Genomic DNA, 22385 nt, shown 5'->3' with positions numbered 1-22385 from the left:
AGCTGACATTACAAAGCTGACATCAACCCCAATATTATTACCCCATTTGCCACTGCACCAGGGAAAGTGGGAAGAGCCGAGGCTAATGGATGCACCATTTTTTGGGCGGCTGCAGGCTGATGTTATTAGTTTGGGAGGGGGTACAATATGCGTGGCCCCTTCCTAGGCTATTAATACCAGCCTGCAGCTGTCTGCCTAGCCTTTTCTGGTTATTAAAAATAGAAGGGGCCCCCACATCATTTTTTTGGGAGGGGGTCACCCCTTGTTAATAACCAGTAAAGGCTACGCAGATGTTAATATTAATCCCCTGGGAAGATCTATGTATATTAATGTTTATTACCCGCTTCCCAGACTATAAGCATCAGCTGTCCGCTTTCCCCCTTTGCTTTTTTTACTTTAAATTCTTTAATTATTAGCTAAATCCATGTACAGCAGCTCCACACGCCCTGCCCTGATGATATATCTCACTGACTCATTTCTATCTTTCTAGATCTATAAAAAAATGTTTTATTAGGTAGAAAATTACCCTGAAATGTCAGAGAATGACCGTCTGTAAAAGCTGATGTTATAAACGCGTTTGATACGGATGTCATACAGATGCGAGACAGGTGAGAGAAGTCGCATCGTACTCGCAAGACAATCATCCTACTGTTCAGGAATATCCGACCAATTTTATTTCAGCCGATGAGTGCGATCCCTTAAATGCGACATGTTAGTAACGGCTGATTGACGTCAAACTGGCCATAGATATAAGTATTGGGGAGCAGGACTGCAGACTTAAAATGCAAAAGGGGAGAACGGAGGAAACTTAAAATTGGTTTTGTAAATTTTGTTTGAAAAATAAGAAATTGCTGATTAAACTTTTACCAAAAAAAATAAATCTGATGTGAAGTAGACATGTGGTAAATGTTAGTTATACCATACAAAATAGTTAATACATATCTGGTTTAAAGGCATAAAAATTAAAAGTCCAACATTTTTTTTGTAAAATTTTCGATATTTTCATAAATAAACGCAAAAAAAATGCCAAATCCTAAATTTACCACTAACATGAAGCACAATGTGTCACGAAAAAACAGTTTCAGAATCAGCGGGATCCGATGAAGCTCCAGAGTTATTACCTCCATAAAGTGACAGTGCTCAGAATTGTAAAACATTGGCCCGGTCAGGAAGGTGAAAACAGACGCGAGAGTGACGGGGTTAAAGGGATGTTTGTTCAGAAGAATATGTATTATGGAGCTTTTCTGTGGAGTCAGACCAGACAATCTCTCCTTGGCTCCCCGTGTGCATCAGTAAGCGCCCATGACCCCGGTGCCGGCTCTCTAGTTGTCCTTTCTACACATTGATAGGTACTAACCGCTGTGTACCGGGTGCTCCCCACAACACCGTCCTTCCGGGTTCTGTGACTTCATCCGTCAGGCGTACATGTGCCCTTTTTTCCTCCTTCAGAGACAAACGCAGATCTTTTTGCGCACTTGCTGCCTATTTTAGTGTTTATATCGAGGCGGATGTTGAGAGTTATCTCCATTTAAAGAAGAATAAGAAAGCGGTAACCCGTCTTTTAATAGAACGGAAGGTTCTCTCCTCTTAGTGATCCCAGAGGATCCTGTCCAGGAGGGAGGCCGTGTCCTCATGGTGACATCATGAGATCTCAAAATACAATCACTGGTAAATGGTAACCGTCCTTCCCCCAATCTCCATAACGGTGAATTAGGAGAGAAGAAACCAATGGATGGAAATGTGGAGCTTTCTCCAGCTCCTCTGTGGTTCCATCCCTGGAAACGAAACTTGGAGAAGTTGTGTTTCTTAGTACGGCTGCTCCATCTGACTGACGAGGGTCTTCTCTGTCCCTCTCCTCAGGGTCCTCATCCTCCGAGTGCAGAGCAGAGAGCATTAGGCTTTGGCCTCGCTGATTATCACTTCATACTTGAGGCCACAATGTGCTGGGACCTCTGTACCGGTGGTGAGGACCACAACAATGTAATTTATTCCCTGATACATAACCATAGAATTACTAGTTCTGAGAGACGAGTCTCATATATAGACAGATACACGGCAGGTCATGTATTCAGTCTGTGTGTCTCCACAGATGGATCCAGGAGGAGAAATCCACCAGAGAGATGTTCCCGTCCTCTGTATTCACAGGACTGTCCAGAGGAGAATCACAACATCCCGGAGGATCATCAGGTAGATGACACTGAAGTCCCCACAACATCGGACCATGAAGTGATGGGACCTGAGCTCATCTTACATTTTTATTTTTAGGGTGAAGATCTGGTTGATATTAAGGTTGAGGTTATACATGGAGCACAAGAGGCGATCGCAATATGGGCCGATCAGCAGGGTGAGGAGGGAGACTGTCATGTCTGTTCTGTGGTCACCTACTACTACTCCCATAATTTCATCATAACATGTGTGGTAGATCGCTCACACGGAGGTAGACACAGGTACACTGTTTCTTTAAAAACTTCTCGTTGGTTTATTGAAATGCAGCATAAACCAACACTGAGTCCATAAAAGAAATCACGGCCCTTTGGCCAAAAAGTTCTCGTTGGTTTATTAAAATGCAGCATAAACCAACACTGAGTCCATAAAAGAAATCACGGCCCTTTGGCCAAAACAGGAAACAAAGCAAAATGGTAACACAAAAGCACAGTCTTTGTGATAGCAGGGATCCACCTGCTGAGAGTTCAGCAACTCCACTTGGTTCAAGAAAAACAAACACAAGATCCTCTCTGGAGCTAGCTTCTCCAGACACTGAACACTGAATGCCTCAGTAGGACTTGTATTTAAATCAAAGACCACACTCTGAGATGGAGATATGGTGAATGACCTCCCACCCTTCACAATGATCATTCACAAAAAACACTCCCTTTTAACATGGAAGTTTAACCTCTTTAAGCAAATAGCATGTTGGAGCAAATTTCATGGTTTCAATTCACAGAAGCTAATAGCCTCCATGAAATATATCTTCCCTCTATCACTTTACCAGTGACTTTGCCACACATGACACAATCTATTCCGTCACTGTGTGTTTCCTACAGATGGATTCAGGAGGAGAAATCCACCAGAGAGATATCCACGTCCTCTGTATTCCCAGGACTGTCCAGAGGAGAATCACAATGTCACGGAGAGTCATCAGGTAGACTGTGCTGAGCCCTGTACCGGATCTGTATATAGGGGACATTTCTGATTGAGGTCATAGATGTCACAGATTTTCGTGGTTTCTTGTATTGTGCTGATTGTTACATCTGATATATCAGGAGGAAGATCCAACTAGGAATAAAGTGAAGGACGAGACAGAAGAAGAAGCGATGACGGGGGGGGATCAGCTGTGTGTGAGTGACGGGAAGGAGGAGATTCCGGTAGATGTTTCCACAGGTATGTAATAATGACCGGCGTGTGATGATGATGATGATGATGACCGGCGTGTGATGATGATGATGACCGGTGTGTGATATTGTATGAAGTCTCCGGTGCAGTGAAGCTTTATCTGCTGTCCTCATCACAGCAGAAGCGTCCGGTGATGGCGCGGCTGCTCCTGTAGAGTCCGGCTGTGCACTGATGAATAACGGGGCCGCCTTCACACCTCTTCTTTATGATTAGGAATCACGTATTAGTTTTCCTTCACCTTCTATAATATTCCTTCCATCCTTTACGTCCATATTTTCCTTACACAAGTCCCTGCTTCCATATAAATGACTGAGCCTGTGTTCCAGGTTATGAATCTCCCTGTCCTATGGATCTCGGTGATGTAGCAGCCACTGCCTGGTGCTGACGAGTGACGACACATGTCACATGTAGAGTCGTCCTACCTGTCGCCTCTGTTTGCCTCCCACTGCCTCCTACACTGAGGCCGGCGTTCTGGTCCCTCCTCATCCAGGCCGACCGCCCGGTGGCATGAAGACCCCTATGGTAAGTCAGTAAGTGCCATGCTATGGAGGTGTGGGTCAGACATACTGCTGTCGTCCCTCTGCCACTATGGAGGCCATCTTGGATGTCGGAGGACCAGAACACAGGTCTTAGTCAGAGACAAGCGGAGGACACCAGGTAGGTGACAGTACATGACAGTTGTTTAGTCCTCTGTGCCGGGTGGGGAATTGCTTCATCATAAAAGGGATTAGGAGCTCATATCTACAAACAGCTGCGATGGCCGCATCTAGAGTTGTCGTTATCTGACATCATGTTGGTTTTTGAGATCTAGTTCAACCAACGTATAAACATGGAGACTAAATACTACCCAGAGGGGGCGCCCTTTACCATGCACGGATTATATCCCCTGTCAGCGTCTCATTTATGGTGAATCTTGTAATATGGAGAGGTTCACTATATGGAGAATAGTATTGGGCCACACGCATTAATCACTGCAGTCTGGCTTCTCCTTCAGGCCCTGTTGTCCCCCCGGTGTATAACATCCAGCCCTGTCCCACCCCCCAGTATATAACATGTGGCTCCTCGGTATGTATTGGTTACAATTTCAACTACTGGGTGTATAGATCCTGGGGGGCATACTCAGGGGGTGATATGTGCAGGAGAGGCCAGATGTTATACAGGGGTTATATTCACAATAACCAGGGTGTACTTTATTATAAGAGCACATTGTGATTTTGGGAACGTCCCTTTAGAAGAATCTTCACTCTCGGTCTCTCCAGACAAACAAGATGTCGTCTAGGAATCGTCCCCCCATCTGAGCCTCTAACGTGAATAAATAATTCTCTTTCCAACAGTGAAATACATAAATTACCAAAAGAAGGTAAGAAGATGTCCTCATCCAGGTTCCGAAAGTTTTACGTTTTTTTGTTTTTGTTTTTTACCAATAAATTGGATGAAATTCTTTTTCCGACAAGAATTGTTACCAAAGAAAGAAACTGCTGCTCAGATTCCCGGCCGTTCCTCCGACATTTATGAATGACATGATAACTGGGTGTCACCGTTCTCCATACATGTGTCCCCACACTTCTCACACTCAGCGCTGATTGGACAATGTAGGGGAACAATGGTAACGCCCAGTTGTCAGTATTTCCTTACATTTATAGGGTGAATAGCAGGAGAACTGCGCAGCTTAGTGACCAATAACATTATGACTCCGGAAATGAGAGGAGGAAAAATAAAAAAATCAATAAAATAATGTATCTGTAAGGCCGATAATGGGGGAAATGATTTACAGATAAAATGACCAAACTGTTAGAACCTTGCTCTTAGGTTTTTTCCTTTGCTGGTCACATGACCTTGTTGGTCTATTTAATCCTGCTCCGCCCTTCTGGCTTTGCTGGACTTCATTGTATATCTACTTTCTAGCTAGCCTGTGCTCTGTGTCTTGCTCTGTTAGTTTGCTTGGTCTACGGACCTCTATGTTCTATATATTTTGTTTGTTCGTCTGTCTGCTACTATTTCTGTTAGGAGGTGTCCCATATTCCTCCCAGTCCTTAGTACTTGTAGGGATTCCTTCCCCACATCTATAGGTCTCCGTACAGACTAGCTTAGGACTTTAGCAGGTCTGATCGCAGGATCAGGTCCCCTGTTACATCGTAGGGATTAAGCTGAGTTCTATTGCAGGGACAGATCTCCTCTCTTTCCTTAGCTCTGGTAGCAGAACATATCACAAACAACTTACAATCCTAGAATGTTCTGGTTGGAGGGGATCACCTCCAGGGTCCCCGTATCCAGCCCCCTGCTCAATGCAGGACTCACCATCTCAGACAGATGTCTGTCCGGCCTCTGTTGGATTGTTTCTTCCATTCTTGATGGTTTATTTCTCATTACTGACCTCGCTGTATGAGGAGCTTTTTTGTGGGGGATGAGTTGTTTTTCTCATCTTGTTACTTTATCATCTTTATTCTGCTGTTATTTTTTAGAATTTTTCTCTCTTCATGAGCTGCACAAGTTGAGTGATAAAACGACCGTCCACCCTGAGACTGAGAAGCGACTATACGGTTATCATATATAGACTCCCTTCCTTGTGTCCTCCATCTGCCTCCTGTAACGGTGAACCGATGGAGGAAACCTGGCCGTTCCTAATAATAAGGCGCTTACACACAGTCTCCATACAGCCGGTCCCAGAGGTTTCCCGGCTTCCATCTTTTCACCACTGTACAGTGATCTGGACTTACAGCACAGACACCGGGGCTGCTCCACATAGTAGTGCTGGCTGGTAGAGCGAGCTGGCAGAAGAAGGTCGACATGTCAGATCTGACCCAAAGATGGCAGGTGCTAGACAATCAAGAAGCGGGACGAGGTCAGAATCAGGAAGACGAGTAACAATGGTCCTGTAGATGGAGGCCTAAGTCATCCCGGGGTATTATGGAAGCCAGACAAGGTTACCAAAAACAAACAGGAGCAATGAAAGCAGGTGCAGAATACATCTGTAACTGGTGACGCCCCGCAGACTGCTGGGAGATTAATAGGATGTGGCGCTGCCCCATAGGTCACAACACAGGAAGGCAGGGGAGGGTGGGGTAGACGTACTACTGCACTCCCCATACCACTGCACTGGCCGTCCTGGAAGCCGGGGGAAGAGACCACCGATCTGAGCTGAGGGGGCAGCGGAGGGCAGAGGACCCCATAGGGGACTGTACAGGGAAATGTGTAGTGTTCAGTCCCGGGGTGGAGGGTCGCTGTAACTGCGGTAATACAACTGATCCAAGCCAATAACAATATATTTATTTCATTTTCTTTTAGGACTTTTCTACAATAAATACTTTGTTTCTTTTCAGACATTTTTGTGTTGCCAAATCCTGGCGGCCATAAACCATAAGCGATGTATTGTTACATGGTGACAGTATTCCTCATTGTTCCCATATAATAGACACAACGTCCTGATCAGTCTTTATTACACAAGAATAAGAGGAATAAACTTCATGAATTGTAAGAATAGACGAGATGGAAATGGGAAACTTTGTCCCCGGAGTCTCCACAGAAATCTGCGTATTTCTTCTTCCGTCTCAGGATTCTCGGTTCCGGGGTAAAATCTCTATTCAGTTAGGAAACATTGTTCCATCACTGAGATCGGAGGTGACGGCCGCTCCTGATAAGATTCTGTGTAGGGGGAGGGGAGAGGAGGGCGGGGCTAGAGGCCGAGCTCCTCCCATCTACATGGACTCTGACCAGTAGTGACCGTCCTCTCCTATCTCAGTAATGGGACGCGTACACCCGGCGTCAGAGGCTCAATGCAGTGAGGAGGAGAAGCCACGCGCATGCGGTAGGTTTGTCATGTTCTCAAGCCCCCAAAGCCGTGATGACATGCTAAGTGGGACGACTACTCTGGGGTCACGAGCGCCTCATCGACAAGTCAAAGGCCTCATTTACATATCATAAACTTTAGAAATACAATACTTTTTCTAAAGATCTGTTTGTGTGTTTAATGTAATAGAGATGTTAGACGGAGAGTTTATATCTGCAGACACAGCTGCTGCGGGTTCTGGGGGCACAGGGAACGGACAGTTTCCCTTTAAACATAATTTTTAAGGACATATATTTAGTGTTTTGGGCAGGGGCGGATGTATCACATGTGCAGTAGGTTCAGCTGCATATAGACCAAGTAATGTAGGGAGGCTCCAGGGGATAAGGAGGCTCTGTGGTGTAGGGAGGCTCCAGGGGATAAGGAGGATCCATGGTGTAGGGAGGCTCCAGGGCATAAGCAGGCTCTGTGGTGTAGGGAGGCTGCAGGGGATAAGGAGGATCCATGGTGTAGGGAGGCTCCAGGGGATGATAAGGATCCGTGGCGTAGGGAGGCTCCAGGGGATAAGGAGGATCCGTGGTGTACAGAGGCTCCAGGGGATAAGGAGGATCCGTGGTGCAGGGAGGCTCCAGGGGATAAGGAGGATCCGTGGTGTAGGGAGGCTCCAGGGGATAAGGATGATTCGTGGTGTAGGGAGGCTCCAGGGGATAAGGATGATTCGTGGTCTAGGGAGGCTCCAGGGGATAAGGAGGATGCATGGTGTAGGGAGGCTCCAGGGGATAAGGAGGATCCGCAGTGTAGGGAGGCTCCAGGGGATGATGAGGATCCTTGGTGTAGGCAGGCTCCAGGGGATGATGAGGATCCTTGGTGTAGGCAGGCTCCAGGGGATGATGAGGATCCGTGGTGTAGGGAGGCTCCAGGGGATGATGAGGATCCGTGGTGTAGGGAGGCTCCAGGGGATAAGGAGGATCCATGGTGTAGGGAGGCTCCAGGGGATAAGCAGGCTCTGTGGTGTAGGAAGGCTCCAGGGGATAAGCAGGCTCTGTGGTGTAGGGAGGCTCCAGGGGATAAGGAGGATCCGTGGTGTAGGGAGGCTCCAGGGAATGATGAGGATCCGTGGCGTAGGGAGGCTCCAGGGGATAAGGAGGATCCGTGGTGTAGGGAGGCTCCAGGGGATAAGGAGGATCCGTGGTGTAGGGAGGCTCCAGGGGATAAGGAGGATCCGTGGTGTAGGGAGGCTCCAGGGGATAAGCATGATTCGTGGTGTAGGGAGGCTCCAGGGGATAAGGATGATTCGTGGTCTAGGGAGGCTCCAGGGGATAAGGAGGATCCATGGTGTAGGGAGGCTCCAGGGGATAAGGAGGATCCGTGGTGTAGGGAGGCTCCAGGGGATGATGAGGATCCTTGGTGTAGGGAGGCTGCAGGGGATGATGAGGATCCGTGGTGTAGGGAGGCTCCAGGGGATAAGGAGGATCCGTGGTGTAGGGAGGCTCCAGGGGATAAGGAGGATCCGTGGTGTAGGGAGGCTCCAGGGGATAAGGATGATTCGTGGTGTAGGGAGGCTCCAGGGGATAAGGATGATTCGTGGTCTAGGGAGGCTCCAGGGGATAAGGAGGATCCATGGTGTAGGGAGGCTCCAGGGGATAAGGAGGATCCGTAGTGTAGGGAGGCTCCAGGGGATGATGAGGATCCTTGGTGTAGGGAGGCTCCAGGGGATGATGAGGATCCGTGGTGTATGGAGGCTCCAGGGGATGATGAGGATCCGTGGTGTAGGGAGGCTCCAGGGGATAAGGAGGATCCGTGGTGTAGAGAGGCTCCAGGGGATAAGGAGGATCCATGGTGTGGGGAGGCTCCAGGGGATAAACAGGCTCTGTGGTGTAGGGAGGCTCCGGGGGATAAGCAGGCTCTGTGGTGTAGGGAGGCTCCAGGGGATAAGGAGGATCCGTGGTGTAGGGAGGCTCCAGGGGATAAGGAGGATCCGTGGTGTAGAGAGGCTCCAGGGGATAAGGAGGATCCATGGTGTAGGGAGGCTCCAGGGGATAAACAGGCTCTGTGGTGTAGGGAGGCTCCAGGGGATAAGGAGGATCTGTGGTGTAGGGAGGCTCCAGGGGATAAGGATGATCCGTGGTGTAGGGAGGCTCCAGGGGATAAATAGGCTCTGTGGTGTAGGGAGGCTCCAGGGGATAAGGAGGATCCGTGGGGTAGGGAGGCTCCAGGGGATAAGGAGGATCCGTGGTGTAGGGAGGCTCCAGGGGATAAACAGGCTCTGTGGTTTAGGGAGGCTCCAGGGGGTAAGGAGGATCCGTGGGGTAGGGAGGCTCCAGGGGATAAGGAGGATCCGTAGTGTAGGGAGGCTCCAGGGGATAAACAGGCTCTGTGGTGTAGGGAGGCTCCAGGGGGTAAGGAGGATCCATGGTGTAGGGAGGCTCCATGGGATAAGGAGGCTCTGTGGTGTAGGGAGGCTCCAGGGGATAAGGAGGATCCGTGGTGTAGGGAGGCTCCATGGGATAAGGAGGCTCTGTGGTGTAGGGAGGCTCCAGGGGATAAGGAGGCTCTGTAGTGTAGGGAGGCTCCAGGGGATAAGCAGGCTCTGTGGTGTAGGGAGGCTCCAGGGGATAAGCAGGCTCTATGGTGTAGGGAGGCTCCGGGGGATGAGGAGGATCCATGGTGTAGGGAGGCTCCAGGGGATAAGCAGGGTCCGTGGTGTAGTGAGGCTCCAGGGAATAAGCAGGCTCTGTGGTGTAGGGAGGCTCCAGGGGGTAAGGAGGATCCATGGTGTAGGGAGGCTTCAGGGGATGATGAGGATCCATGGTGTAGGGAGGCTCCAGGGGATGATGAGGATCCGTGGTGTAGGGAGGTTCCAGGGGATGATGAGGATCCATGGTGTAGGGATGCTCCAGGGGATGATGAGGATCCGTGGTGTAGGGAGGCTCCAGCGGATAAGGAGGATCCGTGGTGTAGGGAGGCTCCAGGGGATAAGGAGGCTCCGTGGTGTAGGGACGCTCCAGGGGATAAGGAGGATCTGTGGTGTAGGGAGGCTCCAGGGGATAAGCAGGCTCTGTGGTGTAAGGAGGCTCCAGGGGGTAAGGAGGATCCATGGTGTAGGGAGGCTCCAGGGGATGATGAGGATCCGTGGTGTAGGGAGGCTCCAGGGGATGATGAGGATCCGTGGTGTAGGGAGACTCCAGGGGATAAGGAGGATCCGTGGTGTAGGGAGGCTCCAGGGGATAAGGAGGATCCGTGGTGTAGGGAGGCTCCAGGGGACAAGGAGGGTCCGTGGTGTAGGGAGGCTCCAGGGGATAAGGAGGATCTGTGGTGTAGGGAGGCTCCAGGGGATAAGGAGGATCCGTGGGGTAGGGAGGCTCCAGGGGATAAGGAGGATCCGTTGTGTAGGGAGGCTCCAGGGGATAAACAGGCTCTGTGGTGTAGGGAGGCTCCAGGGGGTAAGGAGGATCCGTGGGGTAGGGAGGCTCCAGGGGATAAGGAGGATCCGTAGTGTAGGGAGGCTCCAGGGGATAAACAGGCTCTGTGGTGTAGGGAGGCTCCAGGGGGTAAGGAGGATCCATGGTGTAGGGAGGCTCCATGGGATAAGGAGGCTCTGTGGTGTAGGGAGGCTCCAGGGGATAAGGAGGATCCGTGGTGTAGGGAGGCTCCATGGGATAAGGAGGCTCTGTGGTGTAGGGAGGCTCCAGGGGATAAGGAGGCTCTGTAGTGTAGGGAGGCTCCAGGGGATAAGCAGGCTCTGTGGTGTAGGGAGGCTCCGGGGGATAAGCAGGCTCTGTGGTGTAGGGAGGCTCCAGGGGATAAGCAGACTCCGTGGTGTAGGGAGGCTCCAGAGGATAAGGAGGATCCGTGGTGTAGGGAAGCTCCAGGGGATAAGGAGGATCCGTGGTGTAGGGAGGCTCCAGGGGATAAGCAGGCTCTGTGGTGTAGGGAGGCTCCAGGGGATAAGCAGGCTCTGTGGTGTAGGGAGGCTCCAGGGGATAAGCAGACTCCGTGGTGTAGGGAGGCTCCAGAGGATAAGGAGGATCCATGGTGTAGGGAGGCTCCAGGGGATAAGCAGGGTCCGTGGTGTAGTGAGGCTCCAGGGAATAAGCAGGCTCTGTGGTGTAGGGAGGCTCCAGGGGGTAAGGAGGATCCATGGTGTAGGGAGGCTTCAGGGTTTGATGAGGATCCATGGTGTAGGGAGGCTCCAGGGGATGATGAGGATCCGTGGTGTAGGGAGGCTCCAGGGGATGATGAGGATCCATGGTGTAGGGATGCTCCAGGGGATGATGAGGATCCGTGGTGTAGGGAGGCTCCAGCGGATAAGGAGGATCCGTGGTGTAGGGAGGCTCCAGGGGATAAGGAGGCTCCGTGGTGTAGGGACGCTCCAGGGGATAAAGAGGATCTGTGGTGTAGGGAGGCTCTAGGGGATAAGCAGGCTCTGTGGTGTAAGGAGGCTCCAGGGGGTAAGGAGGATCCATGGTGTAGGGAGGCTCCAGGGGATGATGAGGATCCGTGGTGTAGGGAGGCTCCAGGGGATGATGAGGATCCGTGGTGTAGGGAGACTCCAGGGGATAAGGAGGATCCGTGGTGTAGGGAGGCTCTAGGGGATAAGGAGGATCCGTGGTGTAGGGAGGCTCCAGGGGATAAGGAGGGTCCGTGGTGTAGGGAGGCTCCAGGGGATAAGGAGGATCTGTGGTGTAGGGAGGCTCCAGGGGATAAGCAGGCTCTGTGGTGTAGGGAGGCTCCAGGGGATAAGCAGGCTCTGTGGTGTAGGGAGGCTCCAGGGGATAAGCAGGCTCTGTGGTGTAGGGAGGCTCCAGGAGATAAGGAGGATCCGTAGTGTAGGGAGGCTCCAGGGGATGATGAGGATCCTTGGTGTAGGGAGGCTCCAGGGGATGATGAGGATCCGTGGTGTAGGGAGGCTCCAGGGGATGATGAGGATCCATGGTGTAGGGAGGCTCCAGCGGATAAGGAGGATCCGTGGTGTAGGGAGGTTCCAGGGGATAAGGAGGATCCGTGGTGTAGGGAGGCTCCAGGGGATGATGAGGATCCGTGGTGTAGGGAGGCTCCAGGGGATAAGCAGGCTCCGTGGTGTAGGGAGGCTCCAGGGGATGATGAGGATCCGTGGTGTAGGGAGGCTCCAGGGGATAAGGAGGATCCGTGGTGTAGGCAGGCTCCAGGGGATGATGAGGATCCATGGTGTAGGGAGGCTCCAGGGGGTAAGGAGGATCCGTGGTGTAGGGAGGCTCCAGGGGATAAGAAGGATCCGTGGTGTAGGGAGGCTCCAGGGGATAAGAAGGATCCGTGGTGTAGGGTGGTTAATGGAATAAGGAGGCTCCAGAGGGGACATGGAGGCCCATTTGCACTACAGGTTGCTCACATACTGGAATCGTTGCACTTTCTGCCACTGTAGATTTTTCTTCTCAGACATTGGGAGAAGGACTCCCCTGGGTCCGGTAATTAGGATTTAACCCTGTAATATGATTTTGGTGCTATTTCATTCTTCTAAGGGTTCGTATCATGTCCTTAGTAGGGTTCAGCGAGTATGTTCTGTCCGAGTATGGTCGGACCGAGCTCCAAGTATTTACAGCAGCTCGGTGATAAGGTTAGATCGCTCCCGTGTGTATGATTTGCAACTGTTTGACAGTTTTATTACATGGGAGGAATGTGTAAGAAATAGACATTCCTCACATGTAATAAAGCTGTCAAACAGTCGCAAATCAAGCGATTCAACCATATCACCGAGCAGCTATAAATACTCGGAGCTCGGCCCGAGCATATTCGCCAAAAGGGTTAATAGAACATACTCGCTCAACACTAGTCCTTAGGCATACTGTGGACATGATTACGGTGGCCACCTTTATGAAGCCCACCTTCGTGATTAGACAATCTCATTTGCATGCAGTAATAAAAGATTAAAACTCCATTGTTAATTGTGTGGACACTTTTCTACACTGAGGGCATGATAGGAAGCTTGAGAGAGTGAAATGGCACTGGTGGTACATTAAGGGGGTAAATCCTGATGACAGGTTCCCTTTAAGAACTGTCTATTTGCTGTCTAGTCTCTGCCACCCCTGACTTGTGCCAATGTCACCAGTTTATAAGTGTTATTCACTTTACCCGTCATTGTGTTAATGTTATGGCATGTAGTTGTCTTCCTTATTACCGGTACTTTCACTGACGAGGGTCTTCATTGTGAGATCCAGAAAATACATTCAGAAATCTCTTTTGTGTTGTAGATTAGATGTGATTTTTTTTCTATCTTTCATCCTGATAGGAAATCCTTGTGGGAATAAAGGTTTATCACTAAATTGTAAAAAAGAAGATATCAGGAAGCACTCTAATGGAGAAAACCTCATCACCCTTCCTGCACCTCCTGGACTTTACAGCACTTCACCTTCTTATAATCCTCCTGATCATGAGGAATCATCTCCTGAGCAATCTCACATTGTTACCACAATTCCAGGTGACACAGTGGATACAAGACTTCAGTGTGACAAGCAACTTACTAAAAGCTCAGCTCAGACACAAAGAAAACACAAAGGAGAAAAGCCATACTCCTGTTCAGAATGTGGGAAATGCTTTACAAAGAAATATAATCTTATTACACATCAGAGAAGTCACACAGGAGAGAAGCCATATTCATGTACAGAATGTGGGAAATGCTTTACAGATAAAGGGAATCTTATTACACATCAGAGAATTCACACAGGAGAGAAGCCGTATTCATGTTCAGAATGTGGGAAATGCTTTACATATAAATCAAGATTTATTACACATCAGAGAATTCACACAGGAGAAAAAACATTTTCATGTTCAGTATGTGGGAAATGCTTTACAGATAAAAGGACTCTTATTAGACATCAGAAAACTCACACAGGAGAGAAGCCATATTCCTGTTCAGAATGTGGGAAATGCTTTACATATAAATCAAATTGTGTTATACATGAGAGAATTCACACAGGAGAAAAGACATTTTTATGTTCAGTATGTGGGAAATGCTTTATTGATAAAAAGACTCTTATTAGACATCAGAAAACTCACACAGGAGAGAAGCCATATTCCTGTTCAGAATGTGGGAAATGCTTTACAGAGAAATCAAAATGTGTTAGACATGAGAGAATTCACACAGGAGAAAAGCCATTTTCATGTTTGGAATGTGGGAAGTTCTTCACGGAAAAAGGGAGTCTTATTATACATCAGAGAATTCACACAGGAGAGACTCCATATTCATGTTCAGAATGTGGGAAATGCTTTACAGATAAAGGGACTCTTATTAGACATCAGAAAACTCACACAGGAGAGAAGCCATATTCCTGTTCAGAATGTGGGAAATGCTTTACAGAGAAATCAAAATGTGTTAGACATGAGAGAATTCACACAGGAGAAAAGCCATTTTCATGTTTGGAATGTGGGAAGTCCTTCACAGATAAACGGAGTCTTGTGATGCACGAGAGAAGTCACACTGGGGAGAAGCCGTATTCATGTTCACTATGTGGGAAATCTTTTGTAAATAAATCGTATCTTGTTAGACATGAGGGAAGTCATACAGGAAAGAAACTGTAATCATGTACACTGTGTGTTTTAAAATTTTTTAAAAAATTGCTCAGAATAATGAGTACACTTCCTTTGATAAGTAAGATTGTCATTAATATCTCACTGAATACCAGAACAATTTCTAAAATTTTCCTTTCCCCCATGACCAGCGCCACACGAGAGAGGGAATTCACCCAATAAGGACAGGAAGCGTACTGAATAAGAGGGCTGCACCTCTACCCCGCATCATTTTGGTTTCCTGTCCATGAGGGAACCTGAAGCTGAAGAATCAGGAGAGGAAAGTTAAAGGAGAAACTTACCCAGGCCTTGCCTGGAAGAAAGGCTCCTTGTCTATAGTGCCGGTGTCGGGTCCTGGAAGCGCCACCGCTGGTCACTTGAGGGCTCATGTAGATGCGAGCGCTGAAGTTCTTTTGGATGCCTGCTGGCCCCAACAATGTCCCAGGCTTGCGCATGTGCAGGAGGCCCTGGTATTGGTGTGCCCTGATGAAGAGCATGCCGGAGACTTCTGACCTGAAGTGTTGGATTTCACTTCCAGGGGGTCTGGGGAAGGCATGTACAAGGGGGTGGGGGAGTTGCTGTGGCTGGTCCCTCTTTTAAAATCAAGCCTGACTGCCAAAAGAGTGGCTTTTCTCTGGCTCTCCTTCCCCATGTGATATGGAGGAACGGCAGTGCCAGGATCAGAGTTCACGCAGCAATGGCAGTCTCATGAGTTGCAGAAGTGACAGTACCACCAACCACGAATAATGGTGTGATTTGATCCAGCCTCTGAATCTGGTACATTATTAAATTCCAGAATGCTGACTGATCTTTGTGAAATTTCACCATGGTAATTAAGTCCCTTTTTCTTGTCTCTAATTACTAGGAACGACTTAAGAAATGTGGCACAAAAGAATAAGGAGTGAACCCTTTGTAGGGATAAGTTACCTGACTTGTGGCAGAAAAGACTCTGTGCAGATTGTATACAGAAAACCGCATGTGAAGAATCCACTAACTTCATGGATTTGAGATCCGTGATCAGGGCACAAGTTAAGAATTCCCTTGAGACCCTTATTCATAAAAAAAGGAATAGAAAGGGAAGGAAAGGGTCCAAAAAACTATCACCTGATTTAGATGAATCTATAAAGTCGGAAGGTGAATGTGGATTGGATTCTTGTTCCTTTTCATTCTTTAATGGCGATACAGGGGGTAGGCCATGCTATCCTATAAAAGTCGCAGATAGGTTGATTAAGGCTGTGAGAGCTACCATGGGCATCTCGGATGCTACGGCCCCCAAATCCATACAAGAGTTCATGTTTTGTAGATTAGAGAAAAAAAAAAGAGACGCATATTTCTAATTAATGAAAAGATTCAGGCTCTCATTAAGAGAAAAAACGAAGAGAAAGGGTTCACTACCATCATCTTCTAAGAGAAGATACCAAAACAAGACTCATGGAATAAGATCCCAAAGATAGACGTAGCAGTGGCCAATTCATCCAAAAAATCTACCTTGCCTTTTGAGGATGTGGATATTCTGAAAGACCATCTGGATAGAAAGGCCGATGGTTACTTAAGACACACCTGGGAGTCCTCGGTGGGTGCCCTGAAGCCAGCGGTCTCTACGACCTGTACAGCCAGATCTATGATTATCTGGTTGCAACAACTAGAAGGTCAACCGAAGGATAATGTCCCAAGGGAAAAGATCGTGGCTGATGCAGGGAGCATCAGCTTTTATTGCAGATGCCTCAACAGACTCAGTGAGGCTGGCAGCCAGGTTAGCGGGCCTCTTTATTGCCACTCATAGGGCGCTATGGGTAAAAAGTTGGCCTGGGGATGTCCAGTCAAAGACCAAACTGTGTTCAATCCCATGTGATGGGGGCTTTCTTTTTGGTCAAGTTCTGGATGACATCTTGGACAAAGCTGGAGATAAAAAGAAAGGATTCCCCAGTTTGTCTATCCCAGAATACAGGAGTACCTTTTGGAATAGAAGATACGGCCGGAAAAGACCTCCTAGGATCAGGGAAAATAGGAAGTCAGAAGACTAAAAAAAAGGTTTCTTGTTTGGGGGGCCGCCTTCAGGTGGAAGGAAGTCTTCCCAGTGATGTCATTCCCCCGGAAGGAGGAATGCTTTCCCTCTTCCTCCATGCGTACAAATAAAATTCATCCCATGTCTGGATTCTAGGGATAGTGGAAGCAGACCTAAAATTGGAATTCCAGACTATCCTTCCACCCCTGCAAACCTTCATGGTGACACCTCTCCGAAGATCTTCCAAGCAATAGTTAGTCCTGGAGGCAGAGTTTTTGGTCCTCTTGGAGGTACCCATAGAAGAATAAGGAAAGGGATTATATTCCCCCCTTTTCTTGATAAAGAAGCTGGATGGCACTTTCAGAGATATAGTAAATTTGAGAGGTCTGAACAGATTTCTGGTATATCAACCCTTCAAGATGAAGTCAAAACAATCGGCTGTAAAACTTCTGTTTCTAGGTTGCTACATCGTGAGGACCTGCGCCGCGGTCAGCTGACTGTGACACGGGTGCCACGTGATGCCGACGGCGCCCCGCCTATCATGACACGGTATGCATCATCAAAGGTCCTCAAACCTATCGATCAGACTATAGACATCCGGTTTTTTACACACGTGGTGATTGGCGTGGGCACATTTAAAAGGGATCACATTGACACTGACACATACCCCCTGACGAAGGTTCGCCGAAACACGCGTTGGGGTAGATGTACACGTGGTGATCACGCTTCAAAAGTTTGGAAATTTCAAGACTGCTGCATCCCTCTGCAAGACAGCTCACAATTTTGGACATTTCAGAGCCCGTCAAAACTCTCTTCTGACTCATTTTGCCAAAGGAAAGGACGTTGCCTAATAATTAAGCACACCTTATATAGGGTGTTGATGTCATTAGTCAACACCCCTCCTCATTACAGAGATGCACATCACCAGATTTACTTAATTGGTAGTTGGCTCTCAATAATATGCAGCTTGGAGTAGGACAACATGTATAAAAAGTATCATGTGATCAAAATACTCATTTGCCTAATAATTCTGAACACAGTGTATATTCAATAAAGATTTATATATTTTTTACATCTAAGTAATGTTTATGGGCTTTATGTCGCTATTTTTTCCTTGGTCATTTTTCTCAGTTGTTTTTGCGATGCCCTCTCGTTAATCATCCATGAGTCTCCCCGTTGTGGTGGTGTATTAGCTGCGTGATTATGCGGACTCTTCTGTGGTATGTCTTAATGAGAAAAGATGCATACTACCATGTTTCAATCCATGCAGAAGCTGAAAAATTCCCGAGAGTGGCCCTATCCATAAACTAGAGAATCAGACATTTTCAGTTCAGGGCCCCGGCCTTTTGGTCTGTCCATGGCTCCGAGAGTATTTACAAAGATCATAGTGGAGATGACAGCGAATCTTTGTGAACAGAACACCCTAATAATTCCATACTTAGACTATTTCCTGATGGTAGGCAGATCACTAGAACCCTGCATACAGGGATGGTGGATCGGCACTCCGTTAGCGTGGTGCACGTGGAGTAGAATATGCAGAAAGGAAGTAATTCCCGGCACTCACGTATTCAGTGAATAATTGCTCACTAGATCGCTCACTCAGCTGCACACGGAGGTAGACACAGGTACGCTTTCTTTATATCTCTGGTTGGTTTATTAGAATGTGGCATAAACCAACATTGAGTCAATGAAAATAAAACAGCCCTTTGGGCAAAACGGGAAAACAAAAAAATAAATTGGTCACGCAAAACACAGTCCTTGTGTTAGCAGGGGTCCACCTGCTCAGAGTCTAGCTACTCCACAAGGTTCAGGTCAGCTCAACACAAACATGTCTGGAGTTTGCCTCCCCAGACCTACTGAACAAGTAATGCCTCAGCAGACCTTGTATTTAGACCCCAGACCGCACCTTCAGGTGGAGATATGGAGAACAACCTCCCGCCCGCTCTATGGTTGTTCTTATAAAGACATACATTTTACAAGTGGTGACTTAACCCTTCTCAGCAAATGATATGCTGAAGGAAACTTAACGGCTTTATTTCACTAAAGCTAATGGCCTCAGGAAAACATATCTCCCCTCCAGCACTTTACCAGTGACTTTGTCACATCTTTTATTTCATTGCCAATTCCAGTGGACATTTCAGCCCGTCCCAGGCTTTTTTCAGCAATACAGTCATCATACAATCACTAGTTTATAAAGGATTACACCTCAGAAGTGACATCAGATGTAAAACAAAAAACCGCCTACCCGATATAATTCTTCATGCATGAATCCCGTATAACATAATTTATTTTTTATTTTATGTATTTTTTGAATTATTATATTATTCACGGCTACGTAGACATTGTTGCATTAAATATAATTAACCAAAGCTATATTGAGGAATCATATGCTATACAGAAGGTTTATTCCTTAGAATATTATAGTGTATCAAATCTATTCTATTAGTTATTTTTAAATTAATCCTCTATTAGATTTATTTCTATTCAATTTACTAATATGAAGTTGAAACATGATTATCTCATTATATTATTATTATTATTATATTATACGTAAATTATCTTATGAAAATAACTTCCACTTGGACTGTGTCGAGTATCATCATTGAAATTACATCAAGTAGGGATTCATCAATATTAAATCAGCGCAACAATGTTGTCTAAAACAAAGAAATACCGTATTTTTCAGACTATAAGATGCACCTAGGTTTTAGAGGAAGAAAGAAAATGTAAGCAAAAAATGTGGTCATGATGCCCTGTTAAGGGGGAGGGGGTCTGCTGCTGACACTGTTATAGGGGTAATGTCCCCCAATTCTGTTAATATTCCCCATCCTGGTCTGTATGGCCCCCTCCTTCCTCTTATACGTGGCCCTCATCACCATCCTGATATGCATGGCACCCCTCATCCCCATCCTGGTCTGCATGGCACCCAAATCCCCCATCTTTGTATACATGGCACCCCAATCTCCTATCCTGGTATGCATGGCACCCCTTGATCCCCATCCTGATATGCTAGGCACCCCTCATCCTGGTAGGCATGGCACCCCTCATCCTGGTATGCATGGTTCCCCTCATCTTGGTATGCATGGCACCCCTCATCCCTCTTCTTGGTATGCATGACACCCCTCATCCTGGTATGCATGGCACCCCTCATCCTGGTATGCATGGCACCCCTCATCCTATTTAATAGATTCCCCTTGTCCACTTTTACTCATCCCCAGTCCCTATCTATTTGCCTTATCCCCCACCATATTTAATTAACCCCTGTCCATAATTAATTGATTGATTCCCCAGACCACAATTAATTGTTTCCCCAGTCCATATTTATTGATATTATTGATACTTATTGATCCCCAGTCCTTAGTTAATTGACCCACCGTCCATACCTATTTATTTGCTTTACCCTATTTAATTAAACCCCCTGTCCATAATTAATTGATTGATTCCCTAGTCCACAATTAATTATTTCCCCAGTCCATACTTATTGATCCCAGTCCATAGTTAATTGACACACCATCCATACTTAATTAATCCACCTGACCCACTCAGCTGATCCCCCGTCCATACTTAATTGATACTTAATTGATCCCCCGTCCATACTTAACTGATCCCGCGCCGATATCTAATCGATACACTTGCACATCCCTAATTGATCCCCGTCCAAACACCTATATATAAATAATTGTGTTTTGTACTTGTACATATATACTGACTGTATCCCCATATTTAGAATGACGTCCATGTTGGCCGGAGCCGTGCAGTGTACATCTTGCGCAATGTATGCATTCCCTGAGCTACCGCTCAGGGATCCATACTGCTGCGAGAGATGTGAGCATATCGTGCACTTGGAAGCCCAAATCCTGGATCTAAGTGCTCAGATAGCGGTACTGAGGAGCATCGACAACATGGAACGGAGTTTGCTGCTCACCGAGCAGACACTCAATGGGTCAACACTGGGGGTGGAGCTTAGTGGGGAAGCGCAGGCTGAACAGGCAGGGAGCTGGGTAACAGTTAGAAGGGATAGAGGGAAGAAGTATAGGAAGGCTGGTTCAGAACCGGCATTATTGGAGCACGACAGATCCTCTGACCGCCGGGGGAGTGTATGCTCCAGTAATGAGGGGGAGGGGGGAAGTGTAGGGCAGGCTAGACAGGTCCTGGTAGTGGGTGACTCTATTATTAGGGGGACAGACAGGGCAATCTGTCACAAAGACCGGGATCGCCGAACGGTGTGCTGCCTCCCTGGCGCTCGAGTCTGGCACATCGCGGATCGGGTTGACAGGTTACTGGGTGGGGCTGGCGAAGACCCAGCGGTCATGGTCCACATTGGCACCAATGACAAAGTGAGTGGTAGATGGAGGGTCCTTAAAAATGATTTCAGGGATCTAGGTAGGAAGCTTAGGGCAAGGACCTCCAAGGTAGTTTTCTCAGAAATACTACCAATCCCGCGAGTCACACAGGAGCGCCAACGGGAGGTTAGGGAGGTGAATAAGTGGCTAAAGAGTTGGTGCAAGGCAGAAGGGTTTGGGTTCATGGAGAACTGGGCCGACTTCGCTGTCGGCTACAGGCTCTACCGTAGGGACGGGCTGCACCTCAATGGGGAGGGTGCAGCGGTGCTGGGGAAGAAGATGGCTAATACGTTGGAGGAGTCTTTAAACTAGAGACGGGGGGGGGGGGAACCAAGGAAATAGGTGGGATGTGAGGCAAGCAAGGGGGAAGGGGAGAAGTGAATATAATGAGGGTGGAGAGGGGGGTGGGGATAGTACAGTTAGATCGTTAGAGAAGAATAGGATGCTAAATAACCCCAAAGTTTTATCTTGCATGCTGAACAACGCAAGAAGCCTGACCAATAAGGCGGATGAGCTGCGGGCGCTTATATCGGAGGAGAGGTATGACATCGTAGGTATAACAGAGACTTGGCTAGACGATAGCTACGACTGGGCGGTAAATTTAACAGATTATAGTTTATTTAGAAGGGACCGGAAACAGGGGAAGGGCAGAGGAGTCTGCTTATATGTAAAGTCACGTCTAAAGCCCAGACTAAGGGAAGATATAGGAGAGGGAGAAGAGGGGGTCGAGTCCATGTGGGTAGAGATAGAGGGGGCAAAAAATAATAATAAAATATTACTGGGGGTCTGCTATAAGCCACCCAATATAACAGAGGAGAATGAGAAACTGCTATTAGGACAAATAGACAAAGTAGCAAAACATAATGAGGTGATTGTAATGGGGGATTTCAACTACCCGGATATTGACTGGGAAACAGAAACCTGTAGATTGCAGAAAGGAAAAAGGTTCTTGACAAATATCAAGGATAATTATCTCTCCCAACTAGTGCAGGAACCAACGAGAGGGAAGGCCGTGTTGGACTTAATATTGACTAATAGGCCTGATAGAATAACTGAGGTACAGATAGTGGGGCACCTAGGTAATAGCGACCATAATATTATCGACTTCAAAATGCCCTTCAGTAGGGTTATCAATAAGGGAACAACTAAAACATTAAACTTTAGGAGGGCGAAGTTTGATCAGCTGAAAGAAAACCTTCAACTTATAGACTGGGACAAAGTTCTTAATCAAGGAAATACGAATAGTAAATGGGAAACCTTCAAAAGAATTCTGAATACTCAGTGCGAGAGGTATATACCGTATGGGAATAAAAGGGCC

At 47.5% G+C, this 22385-nt stretch overlaps 1 protein-coding gene across 1 annotated transcript; it reads left to right on the top strand.

Annotated features, from left to right (window-relative positions):
* The first annotated feature begins 597 nt into the window (after positions 1-597).
* On the top strand, positions 598-18484 carry LOC141235439 (uncharacterized). Its single transcript, XM_073668120.1, has 6 exons — positions 598-608; positions 1492-1549; positions 2266-2344; positions 3045-3142; positions 3264-3381; positions 13443-18484. The coding sequence occupies exons 1-6, from the start codon at positions 598-600 to the stop codon at positions 14729-14731; spliced, it is 1653 nt and encodes a 550-aa protein (XP_073524221.1). The 3' UTR covers positions 14732-18484.
* Positions 18485-22385: the final 3901 nt, after the last annotated feature.

Source organism: Phyllobates terribilis, unplaced genomic scaffold, assembly GCF_046119375.1.
Source record: "Phyllobates terribilis strain yellow unplaced genomic scaffold, ASM4611937v1 Scaffold_665__1_contigs__length_859303, whole genome shotgun sequence".
NCBI classification, from domain to species: Eukaryota; Metazoa; Chordata; class Amphibia; order Anura; family Dendrobatidae; genus Phyllobates; species Phyllobates terribilis.
This window is presented reverse-complemented; position numbering and strand designations above follow the sequence as displayed.